Here is a 24836-nt window from a genome sequence, read left to right as displayed (position 1 = left end):
CCCAGTGGCTGCAGGGCCCTGCACGGCTAGGCGTGGCCGCCCTAGGCTGCGTGCCATCGGCGGTGGCAGGCCAACTGGACAGCGCATGCGCCGTGCGTCCACCCACATACCCCGGGGGCGGGCCCGTGCATGCGCCATGCGCCCAGAGGCAGGGTCGTGTGCCCCGGGGGCGGCGTCATGTGCCTGGGGCCCGGGCCAGCCCTGCATATAGTACAGGGACTCTAGTCTGGGACTCTCTGGTCCAGCAACATTGGGGATTTCAGGGGGTGTTCCAGGGTTGAGCCTCTCAGAGAAAAACTGACACAGCAGGACCACTGGTGTTGCTGGACCAGAGAGACAGACCAGCCGCTGAAAGCAGAGCCAGCAGGAGGAGGCCAACAGTCAGGAGCAGAGCCCATCAGCAGGAGTGGAGCCCGAGGGCAGAGGATCAGTGGCTGGGGTCGGAGCTCCGCAGCCACAGGTGGCCTAGAGCTCAGCGGCTGAGCCGGGGGGCTAGAGCCTGGAAGCTGGGCCCACACGTCATAGCTTAGGACCAGGAGTGGAGCCCAGAGGTCGGCAGCAAGGGGCCGGCATTAACCGCCCTTGATCTGGCAAACTCCCTGGTTCGGGGCCAATCAGGTCCAGAGGTTAACGTACCGGGGAGGTCCAACCTCTATTTATTCCACAGGGCCTCTTCCTCATTCAGTGCACAGGACAGACCTGCTCTGGGGGTGAATCAGGGTGATGGAATGAAGGAGGCTAGAATGTAGGAACTAGACTTGGCTGGGAATTTTCTGATGATGTTCTGCTTAGTCAGAAAATACCAATTAGCGGCAATGAAATGTTTTGAGAAATCTATTACAGATTCACATCTCCCCAGCAGGTTCTCAGCCCCCACCTCCTTGGCCAGACATTCCCAGGTACCCCCTACCTCAACTCCCAGACCAGTTCTCCTCCAGTCTGCGCCTCTCCTCCCATCCCAGCTACTCCCCAAGGCTCCTTGTCTCAATTTGAACGCCTATCCCCACCGGCCCTGCTCTCATCTGGTCTGCATTTGAATCAGGCAACTTCCTCCTCCACACTGCTGGGCCCAGGACATATTGCACAGGACAGACACCCTCTCTGTTCTCAGTGCTGGTGCCGGGTTTCAACTCGGCTCCGGGGAGGTCCTGCTCAGCCTCAGATTGGAGCATGCTCAGTGCTGACAACCTCCAGGGAGTTTAGCTGCTACAATCTAAGACAGTGGTCCCCAACCTTTCAGAGCTGCCGGGCACCCGGGGGCGGAGCCACTCACGTGCCCGACACCCGGCGGCGGGGCCGTACATGCGCCTGGGGGTGGAACCACCCACACGCCGCGTGCCCGGTGCTGGCGCCACCCATGCGCCACACTCCCGGGGCTGGTGCTGGTCCTGTGCTGCATGCCCAGGGGTGGGGCTGCCCATACGCCACACACCCGGGGCCGGTGCTGCTCCTGTGCCGCACGCCCAGAAACGGGGCCACCCATATGCCGAGCGCCCGGAGCCGGAGCAGCCCATGCGCTGCATGTCCGGTGCCGGTGCCACTCCCGTGCCATGCACCCAGGAGCCGACAGCGCCCATGTGCCGTGAGCCTGGGGCTGGCACCACTTCTGTGCCATGTGCCCAGGGGCGGGGACACCCATACGCTGTGCGCCCGGAGGCGGGGCTGGCCCTGATCACCTGGAGGGCGCACAGAAATGGCCCAGCGGGCGCCATGGCGCCCACAGGCACCACGCTGGGGACCACTGATCTAAGACATCTCCACTGAGCATGCGCTAAAGGCAATTTTTCAAAGACTTATTCCTGACCACATTTGGGCAAATTTTCATGCAGATGGCAAAAGTCACTTGCCTGACCCAAAGGCCAACTCACAAAAATGTAGAGTCCCATCTCTAAAGCATGGAGGCCCTAGCACTTTTCAAACAGCAGCTCAGCTTGTGGTTGTCATTAAATACAGTATAAACAGAAAATACTTTCCCCCGGCCTCACTCTCAGAAATGGCTGAACCTTTTCGGCTGAAGTTTTCCAGATAAATTCAGCCTGAGGCAGACACCTGGCATGAAATATTTCAGCCCAAACAGTTATGTCTAGCAAAATTATGATCTCGTTTTCAGTTGCTCATATGATGGAAAGCATCAAGCAGCCTTAACAGGCAGAGCTGTGTGCCCTACCGATCATTTCTGCAGAAATTTGGTAAAATACCATAGGCAGTAACCTAACCAAATTACACAAAGAATTACTACTATATCTGATAATGCTGACTCGACATCTCGATCACAGCTTCTTATAGTTTACCTTCGTACAGCTGCCTCATACACCCCGCTGTCTCCAGCAACAGATTCGTCAGATACTGCAGCTGACACACATGCTACTTTCAGGGCGGCCCCTCCAGCTGTATTTACACCTGTGATAAAAGGAAGGGAGGAAAAGCAAAGGTGTTAATGAAACAGAGCTGAGTGCATCAGCAACTGCAGCTTTCAAGGCAAGTGTCTCTCTTTCACTCATGTGTCAAGTGATAATAGGCTTCAGACTCCGATGGAAATGTTCTCTAGCTGGTGTGAAATTAGTGCTGGTGGACAGGGCCAGGCTGACAGCCTTGGTGACTGAAAAGCTTCTCTAACCTAAGAAAGCAGAAGGAAGAGCAGTATCTTTGTTTCCACTCATGGAAGTAGAAGCTCACAGCTGACACTGCACAGCCAGCCACAGGACAAGCCTCTTTGCATAGCCCGAGGGGTACCCCAACTTGAACCCCCAGACTCTACAGAGAAACATATAGACCCTAAGAAGGATGACAGAGGTGCATGGTAGGACATGAACTTTATCTGCCATAGCTGGATTTAGATAGCTCTCTTTAGTTATGCAAACAGTACTCAAGTCTATTTTTTGGAAGGGAAAGGGTGAAGGATTTGTGGTGTAGGTTTAAGTGAAGATCTTCTGCGTGTACACTGTACCACTGTTACCCTGGGAGCAGCAGCTTTGGCAGTGAGACAGTGTAAGATGTCACACTGGATGCTCCAGGACCACCATACAAAAAAGGTCAAATTTCAATTTTTAACATTCAACACCCTCCCCCCTCCAATTCCTCAAACCTAGCACAGCTTGTACTCCATTAAGGGCTGTATCCAGGCCACATTTCATGTTTGACCTAGTCAATAGGCTGTACTCCTACTCAAAGAATGCAGTTTGACTTTTCCCCATTGAAAAATATATCCTAAAACACATCTCTTTCTTCACTCTCCTTTAACTCAGACTCTCAAACTGAGGAAAGGATTTTGTTAAAACTTCCGCAGACTTGCAAAAAGTCACTTTCAAATAGGGACCGATCTTGGAAATTTCAATCCAGAAGATGAATATATTATAGATGGAAGCAGGGGCTTACAAAATAAACTATTTTATAGTTAACTGCAGATGGCGCTCCAGGCAACGCCTATAATTACTGATGACTTTTGCAAAGATTCAGCTCAGAAATGACAACACGCACTAGTACCAATATTATTCTTATAAGATGCTGCTGGGGAACGTTTTCCATTGCATCCCTGTATAGTAAAAAGCAATCTAAGCTGTCCCTCGCAGAATGTACAATCAGTTAGCAAGAATTCAAGGTGTAATTGATCAGTCCTAAAATAAGGCAGATGATGAATAGGCTGCTAAAAATGACATTCATAGATCAATTTCCTTGTGCTTTATTTTCATTGAAATCCATGGAACTATTGAGGGTATGGAATCAAGCCCCACACATTGCTCAGAATAAGGGTGGACCATTAATCTCTAGTTTTTTTGTTTGTTTGTTATTTTAAACTGTAGGATAGCCCTTATTCCCCAGCCTTGAATATGAATGTTAAACTGCCTGGGTAGCCTGCTTTATACCCAGTCAGGTGAGACTTACACATTGCCTCTCAAAATAAATGTGGGTATTCTTCAGCCACAAAGCCTCTAGTTTTTGATCACTTCATCTGAGTAATTTGTAGCCCAGAAGAACAAAGTCCTCCTATTCAGGATTACTCTTCAGGATACTGCTTCAACAGACAGCATCCTTTCCCTTACTAGCTCAATCACTATGCCTTGACAGCCACCTTCTTTTCCCCCCAGCCTGCCAACTCACACGCCCATCCTTCTCTGAGTAAGGGAGACTGTTTCATTCTACATTATATTTTGGTTTTGTTTCTGTTTTCTCTCACTTAAATATTCTGTGCGCCAAGTTTCTTCAGGTGCCAGGCATCACAGAACTGTGCTCCCACTGCAAATTTTCCCAAATGGAGACAGCCTGAGGTCAGCCCTTGTTACAAGAGCTCCATGCCAGCTCCTGGTGCCAACAAGGGTCCTTTCCATCTGTGCTTCTAAAAAAGAAAACTGCTAAACTGGAACTCAGAAAAAGTAATCCAGAAAAATGGGTCTGAAATACAGGGAAGGGAAACAAATCATCCCAAACCACCACCAACTTATGCAGACTATAAGGATAAAAACCCTCATGTTCTTCAAGGCAAGAACATACCAATGACCATACTGGGTCAGACCAAAGGTCCATCTAGCCTGTTCCCAGCTTCTGACAGAGGCTAGGGACATAATTCCTGCCCATCCTGGCTAACAGCCATCAACAAACCTCTCCATGAATTCTTCTAGCCCTTTTTGGAATCCTATTATAGTCTTGGCCTCCACAACAATCTCTGGCAAGGAGTTCCACAGGTTAACTGAGCACTGGTTGAAGAAATACCTTGTGTTTTAAACCTGTTGCCAATTAATTTCATTTGGTGACCCCAAGTTCTTGTATTCTGAGGAGTAAATAGCACTTCCTTATCTACTTTCCCTATACCAGTCATGATTGTATAGACCTCAATCATATCCTCCCTTAGGTGTCTCTTTTTCAATCTGAAAATTAAGTGGATGGGGGGAGTTTTCCCCAGTCAGTTTACAGCATGGGTCTCTGACCTTTTTGAGCAAGAGATCACTTTTTTAATTTAGATGCAATCCAAGTTCTACCTCAAATGTAAATAATCTGGGCCCACCTCCTTCCTGCCCCTTCTCCAAAGCCCCGCCCCTACTCACTCCATCCTCCCACTCTTGCCCATCCTCACTCACTTTCATCAGCCTGGGGCAGAGGGTTGGGGTGTAGACTCTGGTCTTGGACTAAGGGATTTGGAGTGTGAGGGGCTGTGAGCTGAGCCCGGGGCAGGCAGTTGGGATGTAGTAGGAGTTCTAAGTGCAGGTTCTGGGAGAGTGTTTGGTTGCAGCAGTGCTCAGGGCTACGGTAGGGGCTTGGAGGGCATGAGGGGGTTCATGACTAGGTAGGAGTTTGGGATGTGGGCTCCAGCTGGACCCTGCTGATGGCTCCTGGGTGGTGGGGCTAAGGCAGGCTCACCCCTGCCCTGGCCCTGACCTCACTCCCTAAAGCAGCCAGCAAACTCCTTCCATCCCAGGCCCTGTTGTGCCCCCGCCCTGCTCTGTGGAGATAGGATACAGAGGGGCAGAGGGGGCACCTTGACATCAGCATCCCTCTTCTCCCTCCCCTGCCCAGAAGGTAGAAGATTTCCCAGGGGAAGGGGCAGCTCCAAGGCAAAGGACAGGAGCTGTGCAGCAGTGGTGGGAGGGGCAGCTGAAGTGCTGGCACTTGATAACCTCGTGGCCAATCCAGTAAGGATCCCCTGTCAGAGGCTCCAAGATCTACTGGTACATCCCGATCTACTGGTTGGTGACCACTGGTTTACAGCATCTGCACTAGCAGTGCAGCTGTGCCACTGTAAGCTCTGTCGTGTAACCATGGCCAATGTTCCATTGCGGATTGATCTTTTCTGATGACAGGCCTACGCTCTGCCCTGAGACAGGGCTGTGCAGGCTCCACTGTGTACAGGAAATGTCAACATAAATCTGAAGTTTATTATATTCAGTCACCCCATTCAAATGGATTTTATTTCTGTTCTTAGTAGGATTTTTCTTAATCTCTGACATGTGTAAATTCAGCTGGTTTCAGAAAAGCAGCTGTGGACCATATGAACATCTGAAAGCAGAGTGCAGGGCTCTGACAGGGTTCTCTATGAACTAGATTCTGTTCAGCTGTGTGTGTGTGTGTGTGTGTGTGTGTGTGTGTGTGTGTGTGTGTGTGTGTGTGTGTGTGTGTGTGTCAATATACACTTGTCATGTACACATTTGATACTTATCAGTGATAAGTAAGTAAACTCTAACCACACACATTTAAGCAAAGACTTAGTCATTTTTTTTTTTTTGTTAAAAAAAATCCCCTGGGCTATACGACTTAATTCTACTTACAAAAACTTGAGCACATGTTATCCCATGAGGCCAAGCCTAACCTGACCATAAAATTCAGCCACATCGTTTTAGTGTTACATTGAATTGTGTGAGTAATGCCTCAAGAGTGAAATCTCTCCTTACTGCCCTGGAATAAACCACTTATGGTGATTACTTTGTCTGCTGACTGAATAATGGCAGTAATCGCTTAATCTGCTTAACACCTTAGCTTTCATTTAACAGCCTCGACAATAGTGAAACGCTAAAAAGGTTAAAACAAATCATCATCCAGTTGTAAGGGGGAATAAATACTGTTTCATATTCAGATTTAAGTATCTGTCACAGAGGGTGAGAGTACTGTCACTTTAGGGAATTTGAATGATCAAATGAAGCCTTAAAATGACAACGGTTTAGATACAAAATCACATCAGGCGGTAATTACATTTTACTAGGTCTCTCCATTCACGTAGGTCTTTTTACACATCCACAGAACATGGTGCTAGATGGATTGGAAATCCATTGCCACTGCTGCAGTTTGCAAGCTCATGTAGCTCCCTGCAGCACTAGTGGTGACTTTCTACTTTTTTTCTTCACTGAAGTAGAAAGTAAAGCCCTTTCATTCACATAGGCCCAACCTGCACTGAAACCTGACAGGCACTAATGTCTGCCCGTGAGAGTCGATTGTATTAATTGGTATCTGATGCTTTTAATCTATTTGCACAGGGCCAGAAGCCTCACAAAGGAAAGTGTTTGCTCCGATATCAAACACTTTCAGCAAAGCATCCAGTGTCTCATTTTTATCCAAACAAGTTATTGTTGCTAAGAAACGTTGCCTTTGAAACAGCTAGTTCTCAAAATATAACAAAACCACCCCTGCTCTCCTGAAGTCTGTGGAAGGGTAACTACTGAATTTCCCGTGAGCGCAGTCAGATTCGGTGTGCTCCTCCTGGGATTTTTTGGTTCTTTCTTTAATCATAAACGACTTTCACAACCACCTTGCAGATTTCAGCTACTGAGCTTTTTTACTATGCCCTTGATCATCTTAAGGCACTCAAAGTTAAGTTTAGGCAGTAGGCCCCTACAATAGGGATTTGGGTTCTGACGTGCCAAATTAAAAATCCCGATGGAGAACTTGGCACACTAAGTTAGGCATTCACATTTCAAAATTAGCTCCACGCTATTTAAGGGTGTGGCTTGGCAGCATTCAAATTATATTATTTGTTGATAAATGTCAATTGCAGTGGACACACTGAAATTGACAAAAACAATGCACCCATTGCTATGATCCGAGCACAGCCTCCATGCCTTGCGGGCTGCAGGGACCAGGTGTCACTGGTCCCCCAGGAGTGCAGAGACCCCTTTATAGCTCCTCCTCCCCTGGTTCCAGTCCCATGAATTCATGCCCTGAGCTTAGGGTTGCCAGATACTTTCACAAAAAATACTGAATATGGTGGGAAATTGGTTGAGGGGGAAAAAAAAAAAAAAGTGTTGTGTGCAAAAAAAACAAAAAAAAAACAAAAAAAAAACCCCAAAACAAAACAAAACAAAACAAAAACATACCACCACCACTGCACAAAAAAAGAGCCATTGCATCTTTAAATCCCCACGCTCCCCGCTCCCCACCCCCACCAGGCACGCAGGGGAATAATGTCCCAAGCAGCCTTCTGTCTGAAAAAAACATTTTACATGTCCAGTATTTTCTGTTTTTTTTTTACTGGACAGAGGCCTCAAATACCGGACTCTCTGGGCCAATACCAGATACCTGGCAACTCTACCTGAGCTGCAAAGGGCCTAAGACAACCAATACCTGCAGGTGAACGGTGTGGGGAAGGCTGTAGAATACCCTGGCCAGCTCTACAAGATGAGGAGGACACCTGGCTGCTGACTGGCTCCATCCCTGAGCAGGAGCCCTTCTGCAACAAGCTGGCCTCCCCTGCAGCTGAGGAGCTCTGCTGTCCCATCCCTGAGCTACCCTACCGTCGTCCTCACCTCTTGTGCCTGCAGGGATGGAATGTCACTGGCTCTGCAGCTGAGCAAAGAGGCCTCTGCAGCTCGGCTGTCACAGCCCTGCTCACTCACGTACTAGCCAGGCAAGTGGGGACCATCCCCTGGCAAGAACTGTTCAGCCACCTCCGAAGGGCAGGGCCTCCTCCTCCTCCTGGCCATCCTGACAAGAGGTCTTTGCTGCGCTGGGCCAGGGCTGTAGCCTCCCCCACAACTTGGGGGACTGGTAACTGAACTGGGCCTCTTGGCCATTCAAGGGACTCCCTGTAGCCTTGCTGTCAGAGCGGTGAGCCCTGTGCAGACCTACTACCTGGCGCTTTGTTTCCAACCCTTGCTCCCTTTAATTCCTCACAGCTGTAAAACCAAACACACTTTAACATTGATTAATAATCATTAGGAAAAAATAAAAACCCACTTCTCCTCATTAGGGGCTGATTTGGGTGGGAGAGGTCTGATTTCCTGGATATGAGCCACCGCTTCCCGCAGCTCCCCCTTGGCCAAAACGGGGAACCGGAGCCAATGGAAGCCACGAGGCCATGTGGCTGCAGAGCCAGTAAATAAACTAACCGCAGCAGCCAGTTAGCTGGTTTCTCAGAGTGGATCCATGAATCACGGATGTGATAACTAAAATATATTTTTTAAAAGAGGCTTTTCAAGATACTTTGAGGTTGAGCCGGTACCATACCTTGGCCTAGATGTTTATCCCCAGTTCTCTGTTCTTCCAATCTGTAGCTGCCACTTCCAGCATTTAGAATGAGTTCAGAAAGAGTTATATTTATTTCTGGATCTTCAAAGTCTGTTTGGTTCAAAAAAGCATCTCCGGTTAGGACGAGGGGGGAGCAGGGTGGAGAGGGAGATGACAGAGATGACCTTGGAGATAGGGATGTCATTGATTTAGGGGTCCCAGACAAAGATCTCAGAGCTTGGATACGACTGGTGGCATCTGTTTTGTGAGTTTTTGCCACCTTGTTCTCATGAATAGTGGTGATACAGCCGGAAGGCCTAAATCCAGCGGCTCCCTCCAAGAGTAAGAAGTCCACTTTGTTCTGATAATCTGAGTCCAAGTGTTCCAACTGCTCACAGTAGAGATCAGTAAAACTGGCTGAGGTGGAAGAATCTTGGCTGGAGGTGGCAAGCGATCCTCTGCTGGATGCGAGCGAGCCAGGGCTACTGCCCGAAGAGAGGGACAGCATGCTGGCAGAGAGGCTGCAGAGAAACACAAACATGTCAGAGAAAACACGACTTTGAGATCATTTCAGTGAAAGATACAACTACGTTTTTATGTCTACACTCACCAAAACGCTAGTGCAATTTGCTATTTTAGCTCTTGGCACCCTGACAATTTGGAATTATAGTCCACACAGGAATTGGCACCCAGCCATACAGGTAACTGAACATTTCCAAAATGCAATCAAAACAGGTGTTGTAATTTGCATTTTTCAATAAGCTGAACACATCATCCTATGAGCTCTCTGACACGCACCCCAATAATCATCAGGTCATAGAAACCAAGGATCAGAGTAACGGCATTCTTTGTTCTAGTGTGTGGCGGCTGGGGCCCTCTGGTTCTTCTTAACCTTCAAGGTGGAGCATCAGGACAGATCCTTTGCCCCACAGAGGAAAGAGGAGTTCAGTGCCACAGTGAGGAGATGACAATCCCTTCCTGTCACAGGGATCGTTTCCAGTTGTCTGACCTCCAACCCCAGCCCAGTGACTTATTATAAAGTTCAGCCTGCAACTTTCTGGGGTGGGCTCAGTAACCAGTTGTTCTGAGCTGACTCACCGGAGTCATCCATGTGAAAAAATTAGGATTGACAAGCAAACTCAGCCTCAGTTATCCCAGTGTCACAAGAGTGAGGAACTAAACACAGCTCTGACTAGCCACTTACCTCTGGAGATCTGCCTCAAATCAGAATACATCTCAAGCAAAGTAAAGGTAAGCTGAGGCCTTGGAGGATGCTTGATCACATAACAAGACCCCAATAATTCAGCGCTGCTCAGAAAAAACTCAGCACCGACAGAAGAGATATTCTCAATTGAGCAGCAATACATTGGCAGATGTGTGTGGGAAGACAGTACCAGGTCTGTTTTAAGTCACCCTTAATTGGCTTTCATTTCACGAGTGAGAAATTCACACAAACTTTTATTTAAGAGAAGCAGAATGCAATGAGGATAAAGTATGTAAGAGGGTTTTATTGACGTAAGAATGCTGGACTTGCAGATTTATTTTAACAAGATAATGAATCATTTGTATTTTTGTGAAAGTTATGAGATCAGCAAGAATAAAATACCATTCCTAAATTAAAACAGAAGTATTTAACACCTTAGGCCTCACATATGTTACTAGCAAGGAGTTCTTGGTGCATGATCCTAGAAACACTTAGGTTATGTCTACACTGGAAATCTTTGGCGACAGAAGTGCCATCGACATGCAAAAGTCACCAAAAAGAAAGTCGCCAAATCATGCTTACACTGCCAACTTCTGTCAACATATCATGGCCACATTGTGAGCTCCCCCACTGACAGAAAGAGCAGAGCAATACGAGTAAATATCCCACAGTGCTTAATGTCTCCTTCAGTTGCTAGGCACTGCGGGAATGTGCAGTTTTTTGAGGCATAAGGGATCTTGCGCAAAACGGGGCTTTTGCTCAAAACGGCCCCGTCTACACTGCTTGTTTTTGCGCAAAAACCTCTTCCACAAAACACATCAGCAGAGAATATACAAATGACAGCACAACAAATGCTAATCAGCGCTTTATTTGCATTGTCTCTGCAGACAAAAGGCTGTAGTGGAAAAACAGCAAAGTAATCAAACAGCAGCTGTTAGCCGAGTTGACAGAAAGCCTATTTCTCCAATGGATAGGCCAACTCTTTATCAAGTTCTCAGGACAATTTTAGTGCCTGAATATGTGTACTTTGCCTGCAAAGCTACCAACCTTTTTCTTTTTCAAGGCACCATGAATACAAAGGGCATGTTTACAAACAGGAGCAGAAATCTGAAATCCACTTTCAGAGATACATATGCTGTGAGCGTCATAATCATCAGGTACGGTAGTGCACGCTTACTTGTCTAAGGCAGTGGTAGGCAGCGATGGGCATCCTAGGGGACACGAGTGCCCCTTCATCTCAAGGAGTGGCAAGACTGTTGTAACCAAGACGGTCTCCCGGGATAGGGTAGATCTGCTAACTATGCTTGTGGGCCTAGAATTTGTGGGCTGTGCCGACTGAACCGTAGCAGCGCTTTGACTGGATGCAGAGGGAGCTCACAGCTCATACAGTCAGTCAATGTCGTGTGCAATCAGCACACACCTGGTTTCAGGTACCCCTTGCTTTATGTGCACTGCACTTCAGTAATACTGGTAGGAAAAAAATGATGCCGACAGAAACCAGCAGAATCTGGCAACCCTGGCGTGAGCAATGGTAAACAAAAGGTCTCACAATCCATACAGAGAACCCTGATAGGCTGCATATGGCCTGAAGCCCACAAGTTGCCCACCTCTGGCCTTTAGCAGCATCAACTTCTGTGATCAGTTATCTTGTGGCTCCCACCCCTCAGTCAAATTATTTCAAACCCTTATACAACATTTGAGCATGGTGGTAAGGGAGAAAGGGCAATCACATGATACCTACGTAAAGCACATGTACAACTCTGAAAGACTGAAAACTCACTTTTTCAGCTGGGTGTGTAACATGACAACTAATCGTGTTGTTTCCTCCAGTTCACGGACCAACTGATTTCTTTTGCTATTCAACTTCAATCTAGAGAAGACAGCAAAGAAGGACAATAAGTTAAAATGACATTTTGAAATTAAAATAAAGACTAAATTGTGCTCTTACTATGCAATTCTACTGAGACTAAGAGGAAGTTAATTAGGATAGTTATCAGCCCTAGGTAAGTCAGTTTTATACTTTTTTCCCCCTATGTGTTTTATTTGGTTGTTTTTTTAAACAGCTTCAAGAAATACTAAAATCTTCGAATATTTATTTCCATGAGGTGTAGCAAGCACTGGGCCTGGTTGTCTTTTTAGGCCAGGGGTGGCTAATCCATTCGGGGCAAAGAGCCAAGATAGCAGCAGATCCAGCGCGAAGAGCCGGGGCAAAGTTGTTGAGGGAAAAAAAAACCCCCACACACCAACCCCTTTAAGAAAACACATTTAAGTTTGGAGGCTTTCTGGTCACAGCAGGTTCCTGACTCTGTCTTTAATTCTCATCTTTCATGGCCGTGCCGGATGGCTCCCCTGCCCAAGTCAGTACAGGAAGCCAGGAGGAGAAAGCCATTTTTGGGTTGCAGGGGCGGTTATGGAGGGGGGGGGGGGGTTCGCGAGTCGCATGTGGTTCACAAGCCTCGGCTTGGCCACGACTGTTCTAGGCTCTGTCCATAGACATTTGGTAGTATTGTTGGATAACTCACATGAGGCATTTTGCCAGTCACAAAGTTAGAGTCTTATAGTCAATGCATCAAAAACATGGATTTGTGAATTATCCTTTTGCTTAGTTTCAAAAAAGCAGTACTTTTTCATGTAAAGTATTTCTCTAAATAAAATAAGTTAAAAAAAAAATCACATCACCAAAGACATTTATGACCAGTGTAATTTCTGGATTTAAAAACTGTATTTCTAAGCATTCCAACCCTAATGAATACACACAGCTCCATTGTTTTCTTTCAGCTGCTTAGTGTCACCAGAACAGTTGTAAGCAAGCTAGAGTAAACCACAGAGTCTGCCTTTATAACTGGCCGTGACGATCGGGTTTTCAGTGGAAGATTCTCCACACACAGGCCTAATGGGGAAAGTGGGTTTTTCAGGCACTTCCCCTCCACATCTATCCTCCCACTGAAGAAGCTTTACTAAAAACTCCTCTCCACAGTACATGGGAATCTATTTTATGTGATCAGAAACGAAGAGGAATGCTAGGTAGTATCCAGACTCTGTCCAAGGCTACCTGCACCATTGAGAGACTGAATCCAGTCTAGGTTAAACCAGGCTTGTCTATGCAGCTAGTTAGTCTGTGCAGCTTGTCATGCATCAACTTGCCAGGTGGACCCTGTTTGCTGCCCACCCTGGCTAGCTGCACACTTGCTAGCTGTGAAGACAATCCCCAGGATTCAGAGGAAAGAGCCAGAAGAGCTCCCTGTCTAAAATGGCCAAGAAGGTTGGATCACTTAAAAACAAGTTCTAGACCAAAAAACCACCTCCCAAGAAATCACTGCCAGAAAGAGTCAACGAAGAGACTAATAGCAGGACCAGGGGCAATAGCAGGACCACTGGCTGAGTTCTATTTCCAACACTGTCACGGAACTTCTGCTTACTACTAGGCATGTTCTTTATCTCAATTTCCTCTCCCATCCTCTGTCCGTTGTCTAGAAGGTCTGTGGGGGAAAAGGTTGGCAGAGGGGAGGCGGGATGGAATTCAAGCCCATCACCCTGTGCTCCCCAGGCAAATACACTATCCCCTAGGCCACTCGGTATAGTACCTTGTGCAGTTTGATTTGACCCTCTTTGGGGCGGCTAACCATTGCTATAACACCAATAAAAACAGATAGCCAAGTTGGGGCACCTGTAAGTGCATTTACGGTTATAAAAAGTTAAAGTCTGTGGATGCTACCAAACAGGGAGGGGTTGCAAATGTTTTGGAGGACAGGATTATAATGCAAAATGATCTGGACAAACCAGAGAAATGGTCTGAAGTAAACCGGCTGAAATTCAAAAGTTTCCGCAGAGTAGCCGAGTTAGTCTGTAAATGGGAAAACTTAAAAAACAAGGAATAGTCTCGAAGGTGCTGCAAAACTAAGAAAACATGCAGAGATGGTATCATGAGCTTTCGTGGGCACAGCCCACTTCTTCAGATTAGATTCTGTAAGGACAAAAATGCAAAGGACTCCACTTAGGAAGGATCAATCAATTGTGCACGCACCAAATGGGAAATGATGGCCTAGGAATGGTGGCCTTTATGTCTCTGGAGCATAGCAGATCACAAGCTAAACTTCCTCTTCTGCTGGTCAACTGTGTTGCAAAAAAGCAAACATCAGTCTGGGATATATTAACAGGAGTGTTGTAAGCAACACACAAGAATCAATTCTTGCGCTCTACTCAGGGCTGGCAACAGACTTCGCTGGGCCCTGGGGAAGGGTGGGGATAGGGTCTTGGCTCCAGGACCCCCAGAAAGGGCGGGACCTCAGGTGGAAGGGGCAGGCCCAGCACTAGCCTCCCACATCCAGCCTTCAGTCCTGCCCAGACGCGGTACCTTTGGTAGCAACCCAGAGTCCCAGGGCAACTACCCTCACCCCTTCTCTCCTGCTCCCCCCAGCAATCCTGGCTCTTCTCCTCACTGATTAGGCCTCAACTGAAGTATTCTGTCCAGTTCTGGGCATCACATTTCAGGAAAGATGTGGACAAACTGAAGAAAGTCCAGAGAAGAGAAACAAAAATTCTTAAAGTTCTAGAAAATGTGACCTAAGAGAAATTTTGGGGGAAAAAAGATTTGTTTAATCTGGAAAAGAGAAGACTAAGAGGGGACATGATAACATCTTTTGAGTACCTAAAAAGTTGTTCCAAGGAAAAGGGTCAAAAATTGTTCTCCTTAATCTCTGAGGATATGTCAAAAAGCAAGAGGCTCACATTTCAGCAAGGGAAATTAGGCTAGACGTTAGGAAAAACTTCCTCTCTGAGTGGCTAAGCATTCTAACAAATTGCCTAAGGAGGTGGTGGAATCTCCATTATTGGAGGTGCTTATGAACAGGTTAGACAAACACTTGTCAGAGATGGTCTAGTATAATATAGTCCTGCCTTGAGTGCAGGGGACTGGACTAGATGCCTTCCTGAAGTCTCTTTTAATCCTACAGTTCTATGATTTACATCACAATCATATTATATATAATAAAGCAAGAGAACTTTGCTTGAAGCACTAGGATTACTTCTGATTTACAATGCTGTAAGAGCAAATTTTGTATTCATGCCCTTTGTAGAGAGAAAAGTGGGATAACCCAGGCAATCAAAGTTGCGGGTGTTAGCTAGGCATTAGAAAGCAAAATATGATCACTTAGCCATATGAAATTCACATTGAACCCAGTCCTTCCACATAAAGAAAACTCTGCACAAACACTGAAAGCAAACTTTCAGGGCTTAGAAGCATTTTGCAGTGTGGAAACAAGATGGAAATTTTAAATGAACTCACACATTTGCATTATATGTTTCCTATTCTAATTATATGAAAACATCTTCAACTTCATACGGTATAATTTCATTTGAAAAATAGAAGCCGTACCCTGACAGCTGTTGCATTGGAGCAGCTTGGAGGTTTTTCTTGATTTATACCTTTGGGCTGAGGGTAGTTTTAAAATTCATTACTAGAATTTCATCTAGAAATTTAGTCTTTCATCCCACTTCAGAAATACTAATTAAGTTCATAGCTGTACACACTTCAAAGTGTACACATATATCTGAATACGCTGTGCTTCAGAGGGGATGAAAATTTGATTGATGCAGAAGTCAAATGAGATTCTCAGCGGTATCCTTAACAAAAGGGAGATGCACTACAGAGTATGTCTCAGTAAGTTTTTCCTCTTGGTTCCTACCCTCCATTCTTTTGTGACATCCCAAAATGAGTATTTCCATAAACTCCAAGTAAAGGTATTAATTTTAGAATGGCAGTAAGAGTTATTTATTTAGCTAGAAGTGTTTCACAACAGTAAAAACTCATGCAATCAGAGCTCTCTAAGGTGTCTGGAATTTGTCCAATACCACAAATGCATGAACATATTTTTAGCATAATTGTGTAGGATAGCAGCTAATTACGCAGAGTAAATGAGAATATAAAACCACCATGAAAATGCAGACAGCATGTACAAGTACACGTACAGTCATGAGAAAACAGCTATGCATAACACACTGTGAGATTCTTAGCAATATCCACCCACATTAGTTTGTCTGCAGGTTGCTGACTACACTGAGGCATAGCCTAGACCATTTTACACCATTACTACTGTACTTTCCTGAAGGATCTCAGAATGTAGTTGAAGTAATCAATGGGGAAAATAGTAGGTTGCATTTCTTTTAATTAACATGTTCCTCAGACTGGGAAATATGTCCATCTACTATCCCGCAAACATCAGGCCATGTGGAAACAACATTTCAAAATGCACTGGAGTGAAAAAACAGGCTTTAGGATCTGTTTTAAAATTCACTCAGTTTACAATTCCTAGACTCCAACCTGCATAACAATTGAAGGGGCTGCTGCATGACATCAGCCTGAGCAAAGGGCCGCCCCTCCCCCCCAGTCCAAGAATGCAGAAAGGCATTTCTTACATTCCCTGGAACAACTGGTTTGAAAGCAGGGTTGATACAATGCAGCATTCCTAGGCACTTGGGTAGAGTTTCAGGTAATTTATTGGGGGAGGGAGGAAAGGCTGGGTGTGGGGGGAGGTTCTTTCGGAAAAAAGAAAGTCCTAAAAAGCAGAAGACTTCTCAGCTCAATGTGGACATTCCTAAAACTTCAGGGCAGTTTCAGATAAACTTTTGATTATTTATTCTTATTCTCTCTCTAAACCAGTAATTTAAGCTTTGATCTGCATCTGGTTACATACCTCTCCGTTAAGGCTTTGCTTTGAGTATCTCTTGCAGCTTGCAGGTCTTCCTCTAGACGTTTTCTCTCCACCTCCAATCTTTCCACTTCACCTCGAGTCCACTTCCTGGGGCTAATGAACCGCATTTCCTTTAAGAGCTCCTCCTTCTCATTGATTAATATTAGCCGGTCCCGTTCTGAATCCAGCACACCTGGCCAGGCCTCACTATCCAGTTTAGCCAGATGTATTTTTAGGTTTGCTATTCTATAGAAAAAAATAAAGTTCACTTCACGTATGGTGTTTGTATTTAGTGGCCTGATCTCAGCTGCTACTGGACATAGGTCCACGTGACAATTAGCATCCCTGCTAACCAGCTCAGCTTGGAGACTGAACTATCCTCAGCTGCTGGCATTGATTACAGTAGGATTTTTCAGATCCATGATTGTCAACAGTGCAGCACAACAGATGGCAGCACCAGAGGAAATTGCAATGGATGTAAGACCCTGATGTTTTTCACCATGACATCTTCCAATAGTGGTAGACACTGGACCCTTTTGAGAACTGCCTGCATTACTGCTTCCATTAGTTGGTGCTGTCCCCAATAAAAGTTACGGGAGTTAAAAACATCTTAGTGTAAACTCGAGAGATGTTCTATCCAAGTCAGAGCTGATACACACAGGCAGCGTGGGGAATACTGAAGTGCACTGCCAACCTCCGGCTCTACCACTTTCGTAGCTGGAGAGAACTTGGTACTTCAGAGCTGAGAAGTGCTCTCTAAGGATCCCAGATTAAGCCCCGACATGTCAAATAAAAAAAACCCCCACCCTGATTTGTATTGACAAAGCTAATGCAAGGCTAGCTAGTACCAAAAGCATTGGCATATTGAATGTTGAACAATTTTAGTAAAGCACATTTTTAGGTCACATTAAAGTCCAGTAAGATCATATATTGTTAGTCAGAAGTGTAACCATATGAGTGGCTATGTTAACATTTATAACCCTAATTAATGTATCAGGATACTGTGTTTAATGAGTTTGTTCCTAAACTGTCAGTTCTGGGTTTCATGATTCCTACATTTTGAACAAGATTGCTCAGTACAAGTCTAGATTTAAAAAAAAATTAAAGCATTAAAACTTAATCCTCAGGCAGCAGCAGTGCAGGTGTACATAACAGTCAAAGTGTGACAAACTTTCACTCTGAATCACTAGTCACTTGTTTGGATACTGCATAAAAACTATTTCAATTGAAGACATTATTCCAAAGCCCAACATGAATGTTACAGTCATGGTACTTCAGAGCTGCATCATATGTTCAGGGAACGTAATAAATACAATCTCAAGTAGAGACTAATTCCAACCCTGATTGGCTTGTCAGAGTTAGCAGGATCACAGCAAAGGGGGCAGCCACCGGGATGTCAAAGGCTCTTAGCATTCAACTTCAGCTCTCCAGCTCCAAAGCCCCATACATCTCTGGAGTTCTACAGAAGAGAGGATACCTGTCCAGGTTTAAGACCAGCTTATTTATTCTTATGACCCTAGTGTGCGTGAGTGACTCGCAGTAGTACTCAGGAAGTGCACCACCCCCTGTAACCCTGCCAAAAAGATAATTGCTAATTGGGGTGCTCCCTCAGGCCCCTCTCTGTTCTTCTGCGTGGGCCTCCATGCACCTCCTCCCCCGCCCTCCGCAGGCACCAGTCACCTATGCTAGTAAGGACCTTAATGCTTTTTTGTCACTTTTCTGCACAGAAGCCACTTTTTGGGGCCCCATTTTTACTGTAGAGCAAACTACTATGGCAAGGTTGCATCTTCCTAATTAATTTAAATTCTATAATTTTGAGAAATTCATCCTATTTTTAGGCCTCCTTAGAGCGATTTTGTTTCTGGCTGCCTGATTAAGTGCAAGTGTACAGCAATGACGAATTCACAGAGGCATTAATTTATAATCTGAGAATTCCTCAGTGCATTTGGAAGGAATATACATTTTATAAGAGGATTACTCTTATATTAATCTGATCACTCCTGGCATACGTCTGCATATTGATGTTATTTTTTTTCAGTGGAATTTGCTCTCAATGCTCTGCACACATTGTTACACTTTTTAAGAACACTAATCCTGAATTTTCCCCTGCTATGCAAGCAGACATTCTTTGGGGTTTTTTTCGGGGGGGGGGGGGGGGGAGGTTTAAAAAATAAACCCGCTTTTAAAGTCCAAACATTTTCATCATCATGGAATAAATGGTTTGCAAACAAATTTTTCAGCTAAATGCCAAGCCAATCACCACAGACTGAACAATTAAACCATATAATTCATGAACCGGTCGATATTTGTATTACAAAGAAATCAGCAATCCTGGGTTCTAAGTGCCGGACACTTTGAATGCCTATCACTTCTGAGGCTGAAGGAAATGAAGGAAAGGATGCTTAGTTTTTATTTTTAACTACTCTTTTTAAATAGAACAATCATTCTGGATTGTTTGTTTGCTATCCTGATATATAATCTGACTCCTTTATTGCCCCAGAGAAGTGACTCCCTGTTTGCAAGAGCAAATCAGAGCACTTCTACCTGTCTGCATTCACAATCACTTAGAAATTCAAGTAGTCAGACCAGCATCTGTACTTGAATGGCTGGTACAAATTGCACCACCAAAATGGAGGTGGCCCATTAGGGACTGTGCTCTAAAGTGTGCTTACAAGAATATACCTAATCTTTTGTAATGCTCCAACTGCTGCTCTATTAAACCATTAAAACATCCACTTAAGACCTTAAGAAACAAGTTTTGGTCCAGGGCTAAGCCACAGAGGCTTGCATCTGCTATCCAATTCCAACTTTGTTATCCCAATTTGATTAAGGCCTGGTCTACACTTGACATTCATGTGAACACAGCTATGTAGCTCAGGGTCTGAAAATTCAACACCCCATAGCAATGTAGCCAAGCTATGCTGCATGCTGCTAGGATCCCAGGATCAGCTGGGGACTCCCCAGATGATCCTGGGCTCCCCACAGCATTTCCCAGGGCGCCTGGAGTCAGCTGGGGAATCCCTCGCTGACTCTGGGCTCCCTGCTGCTATCCCTTTGAACGTGCAGATGAGTGGTTCAAAGGGACAGCCACCGCACAGCTGATCCGGAGATCAGCTGTGTGATGGCTGTCCCTTTAACCCATGCATCCATGCTATTCAAAGGGGCAGCTGCCATATCCATAAAATGAGTATCTTTAGAAAAAGCGCCCTATTTTCGAAAGAACCACGTCTAGACTGCAGTTTCAATTTTGAAATAGTGCTTTTTCGAAAGAGCGCCATTATATGATTATGCAAATGATTCACGGGATTTTTAAATCCCGGCTTCATTTGCACTTTCTAAGTGCTTCATTTACATCCCTTTGCCAATAGAGGGATGTAGTCTAGACACACCCCTAGTGTGGCTCACTGTCCTCTGTAGTAACACTTAGACCACTTACAGCAAGAGATAAGAACAAGGGAGCTCTACAGTCTAAACTGAGAGCCAACTGGCTTCATAGTATAGGAGCCTCTACAGCTTGAGCTAAACTCCAAAGGTCCCGGGTTCAAATCTGCCTGGTGGTGTTACACAAATAGTAGCCAGGCTTGGGATAGGATGGAAGGATGCACTAACAGATCTAATGCCTATTATAAAGGGCATGTACCATGGTTTACTGTTCCCCATTCAATTTTTATATTAAATGGTACTGGGCCTATTTTAAGGGAAGCAGTATTTTGTCCCAAATTTTGAATTGACCTGTGTCCTGCTACAGGCAAATATGGTTTCATTGTCCCAAATGCCTTTGAGTCTGGAATGTCCATATGGGATTTTAATATTTTTTGTCAGTAGGAATATACGAGAGATTAGCTGAAAATTAAAGTATTAAGTTCTGGGCATAAACCAAAGTATAATAGATAACTGGCGACCACTCTACTGTACAGGGCAAGTCTGTTTCTTATTTGTTTATATACTTTAAAGTCAAGTGATCCGGCATGATTTCAGTTAGCTGGATGTCCACTTACTATGGGTGTGTGGCCAAGTTTCCCACAGTCTCATAAAGTTTGTTTACAGCCCTCAGTCCTGTCTCTTAGGGTATGTCTACACTACCACCCTAGTTCGAACTAGGGTGGTAATGTAGTCAACCGGAGTTGCAAATGAAGCCTGGGATTTGAATTTCCTGGGCTTCATTTGCATGTTGCCGGGCGCCGCCGTTTTTAAATGTCCACTAGTTCGGACTCCGTGCCCCACGGCTACATGCGGCACGAACTAGATAGTTCAGACTAGGCTTCCTATTCCGAACTACCATTACTCGAGGTGTTACCTTAGTGTTCTGTTCTATTATTTAGCTCTAATTGACCACTAAATGTCCCAGTAAGTAGTGGGATTGTTGATAATGCTGCTACACAACAGTTATCTCCTGTGGTCCGGCAAATTCTCTGGTTTAGCACCAGTCAGGTCCTAACCATGCCAGATTAGAGAGATTCAACCTGTAGTTGCTTTATGCAGGGCAGAGTTGGGTGAATGCTCTACCAAAGCACAATGCCTCCATGTTAATTATTAGGTGCAATTTCAGAGTATGACTTTACATTGGCTTCCAAACTTAAGTTTGGAGGAACAGCTTAAGTCTAAAATGTCAAAATTTTCAAGACTTTCACGTGTCTAACGTCTGCATTCTTGAGGGTTTCAGGAACTAGGTTGAGTCAGGATTTAGAATTGAAGCTACCTGTAAATAATCCGGTATAAATGCAATGAATGTGTCTCCCAGGCCCTCAGATTTAAAGTCGCTTGAAGTACAGGCAGTCCCCGACTTACGCGGATCCGACTTATGTCGGATCCACACTTACGAACGGGGCTTTTCTCGCCCCGGAGCTCACGGGCGGCGGGTCGCCACCCGTGTCCCCCGGGGCGAGAAAAGCTTCTCCCGGTCTCCCTGGTCTGCTGGGGGGGGTCCAGCAAAGCCGCTGGACCCCCCCAGCAGACCAGGGGGACAGGAGCAAAGCCGCCTAGGCGGCGGGGGTCCCGCTGCCTGGGCGGCTTTGCTCCCGGGCAAACGAGCAAAGCCGCCCAGGCGGCAGCTTTGCTCGGATGTCCCTGGTCTGCTGGGGGGGAGGGGGCACAGCTAGTGTGCCCCCTCCCCCCCCTAAGCAGACCAGGCTTTTGTTGCGGGACGCCTCGGGTAGAGCAGCTGGGGTGCTGCCAGGTTGGTCCTGTGGGAACCTACCGGGCAGCGCCCCAGCTGTTCTGTCCCAGGCTCCAGATTCAGCAGCTGTTGAAACTGATCAGGCTGATTCCAGGAAGCTGGGGGCAAAGCAACTCTGCCTCCGGCTTCCTGTAGTCAGCCGCTGGTTAGTTTCAGTGGCAGCAGCTGAATCTGGAGTCAGTTCCGACTTACATACAAATTCAACTTAAGAACAAACCTATAGTCCCTATCTTGTACGTAACCCGGGGACTGCCTGTACTGAATACTAAGCTAACGAGGGGACTTCACAGCTCTGTTTCAAACACAGTGGGCTCATTACAAGGGAAGGCCTGGAGGCATTGAGACACACAACCATATGCCATCAGGTCCACCCAAACTTGAAGACTTGCTATTTTGTTATCTAAGAAGTATATAAAACTTTCCCCAATCTTGACTAGAATCCTTGTAACTCACTAGTTCAATAATTAGTACATTGGTTACATAGCAATAATGTTTCAGTTATACAGACCATTACTTTTATTTGCCTAGTCACTGGCAAAAAACAAAGACTTAATGTGAAATTAATTTTCTTTATAGCCTAAGTGAGACAATTTATTGTTAACTTTTTAAATTTCATGTTTGTTTTATAGGGTGTTTTAAAAGTTAAGGAGAAGGGTAAAAACTGTGTTTATCTTCTGTACTGTGAAGATTTACAACTTTGTATTTATCCTAGTGTTCTGGTTAATTACTAAGACACTATCTTAACATTTGATTTGCATTTGCAATTCCATACTGCCTTTATTGTCATTAAAAGCTGGAGTCTTTCAAAAAAGCAATTGCTGCATGCTGTCCTGAGCACAAAAGATTTTTCAGAGTCCCAATGAAAGCTCCACCACCACCACTGAAGTTCTAATTGTGCTCTTAATGGATTTTCCCCTCTATCATAGATATCTGTTTACATTTTGAACTGTACAGTCCGGATGGTAAGCAACAGACAAAACACCAACTACCTTCTCTTGGCTTCTTCATATCGGAGGCGTAATCTGACCTTCTCAGCCAGCTGATTATTAGTGCTTGTAATAAACTAGGAAATAAAAAACAAAACCGGAGAATTCATAAATAGCTATTATGCCTTGTGACATTCTACACTGAAATGTTAGTGCTGGTTACTTGTCAATTAAATTTAATTCATAGAGTCAAGCGATTATTAGACTGAAAATTGTTTCCTTTGATATTTTTACGATTATGTGCTTTGGGTATTTAAAAACGGATTCAAGATGCAATAATTAACTTGCTCTCCACTTACAGAGCACAGCAGAAACTAATTCACATTTATGATTGGGGCCCAGATTTTCTTGCCCTTCCATTTAAAACCACAACTGGGGACATTTTGTGAGGTAATTTTTACTGTCTCCCTCTTGTGAAATGTTACAATATGTCTTATGTTGGCCTGTGTTATTTAGACTGAAAAATATGCAAGGCAAGGAACAGAAAGCTAGCAAGGGCTAGTCACTCTAGTGAGGACTGGCCGGATTGGTCACCATGATACCTTGTTGCACCTGTGCAGAGCCTCAGTGACACTCACTTGATTGCACTGAGCTGATCACCAGACCAAGGTCTAATGTTTGAGAGGCACCATGGAAAGGAATGGTGTCAAAAGACACTACCCATTTTTTAATTTTAATACTAAACTATACTTCAGCAACTTGCCATTCAATTTTACTAAGATGTAGTAAGAAGCCATCCTTTTTGTGCATGAAAGTCAAGAAGTGTCCATTAGACGGTTCTACATATCTTTGAAAGTTAAGGATATTAACCAACAGATATTGGTAGAATTCACCCCAGAAGGAATAATTAATTTTAAAGCCCTGAGGATTTAATTCTCATTTACAATAATAGAATTCAAAGATAAACTGCAGTCTGGTGGAGGTCCAACACCAGCGTTATGTCCCACTTAAGTGTCTTCTACGTTTTTACGGGCACATGAGCCTGCAATCCTCTTCTTTACAGGGTTGCATTGTAACACATTGTAACAAAAAGTAGATTTAAAAAAAATGGTAACATTACTTATTTACAATTCAAATTCTCAGCTAGTAGAAATTAACTTCATGAAATGACCCAGCTCTGATGGTTTGTGATCTTCCTCAATGCTAAATCCTTAGGTAGCCTTTAAAAACGTCAGTGTGTCACAGTGCTTGTCTTAACCTGCAAGGATTAACAGAATATTCCGTGTCTCAAGGAAGAAATATTTAGGGGATGCCTACAGCAGAACACCCCACCTGGCGCTTGCTGGAATGGCGCACCAGGATGCACCACCTTACTGTCAGTTGTGGCTCTAACTCCTGAGTTGCGTGATATTCTCATGAAGCTGATGTGCTGAGGCTGAATAACAAAAGAGTGATTAGAATGGGGGGCAGGGCCAGACTGAGGGTCTTCCACCTCCCAGGTAGGTGTCCTAATCCCTGAATTACAGAGCCACTCCCACACTCAGGCCCAATGATAACTGGAGAGAGAGGAAAGGAAGGATGGAAGAGAGAGAATATCTCTGTAGTCCAGGGATTAGGGTACCCACCTTGGAGTTAAGAGATGCCTATTCAAATAATCTTTCCTCTGCTGTCAGAAAAGGGGGGATTGAATCCAGGCAAGTGCTCTGACTAGGCTTAAAGTTATAAGACTTCAAGGCCCCATGATTGCTACCTTCTCCTCCATTTGGAATGGAGTTGCCATTAGAGTTACGTGAACAGGTCAAATGAAACTTCAGCGATACCACTCTGATGTTGAAACTCTGAAGGGCCATCAGTTAATAGTTCTGTGCCCTACATTGAAGATTTGCAATATAGCAACACTGATCTCCAGTGCAGAG

At 45.1% G+C, this 24836-nt stretch overlaps 1 protein-coding gene across 4 annotated transcripts in view; it reads right to left on the bottom strand.

Annotated features, from left to right (window-relative positions):
- WWC1 (WW and C2 domain containing 1) overlaps nucleotides 1–24836 on the bottom strand; it is a 141415-nt gene that overhangs the window by 26276 nt on the left and 90303 nt on the right. For all 4 annotated transcript variants that reach the window (XM_075900176.2, XM_075900178.2, XM_075900177.2 and 1 more), the window contains exons 8-12: nucleotides 22984–23057; nucleotides 16822–17064; nucleotides 11910–11999; nucleotides 8926–9446; nucleotides 2292–2400 (exon numbers count right to left, since the gene is read on the bottom strand). In XM_075900176.2, coding sequence (XP_075756291.2) covers nucleotides 2292–2400; nucleotides 8926–9446; nucleotides 11910–11999; nucleotides 16822–17064; nucleotides 22984–23057 — 1037 coding nt within the window. The remainder of the gene's footprint in view (nucleotides 1–2291; nucleotides 2401–8925; nucleotides 9447–11909; nucleotides 12000–16821; nucleotides 17065–22983; nucleotides 23058–24836) is intronic.

This window comes from Pelodiscus sinensis, chromosome 16 (genome assembly GCF_052426305.1).
Source record: "Pelodiscus sinensis isolate ZL-2025 chromosome 16, ASM5242630v1, whole genome shotgun sequence".
In the NCBI taxonomy this organism is placed as follows: Eukaryota; Metazoa; Chordata; order Testudines; family Trionychidae; genus Pelodiscus; species Pelodiscus sinensis.
Note: the sequence above shows the minus strand (reverse complement) of the source record. Positions and strands in the feature narration are given on the sequence as shown.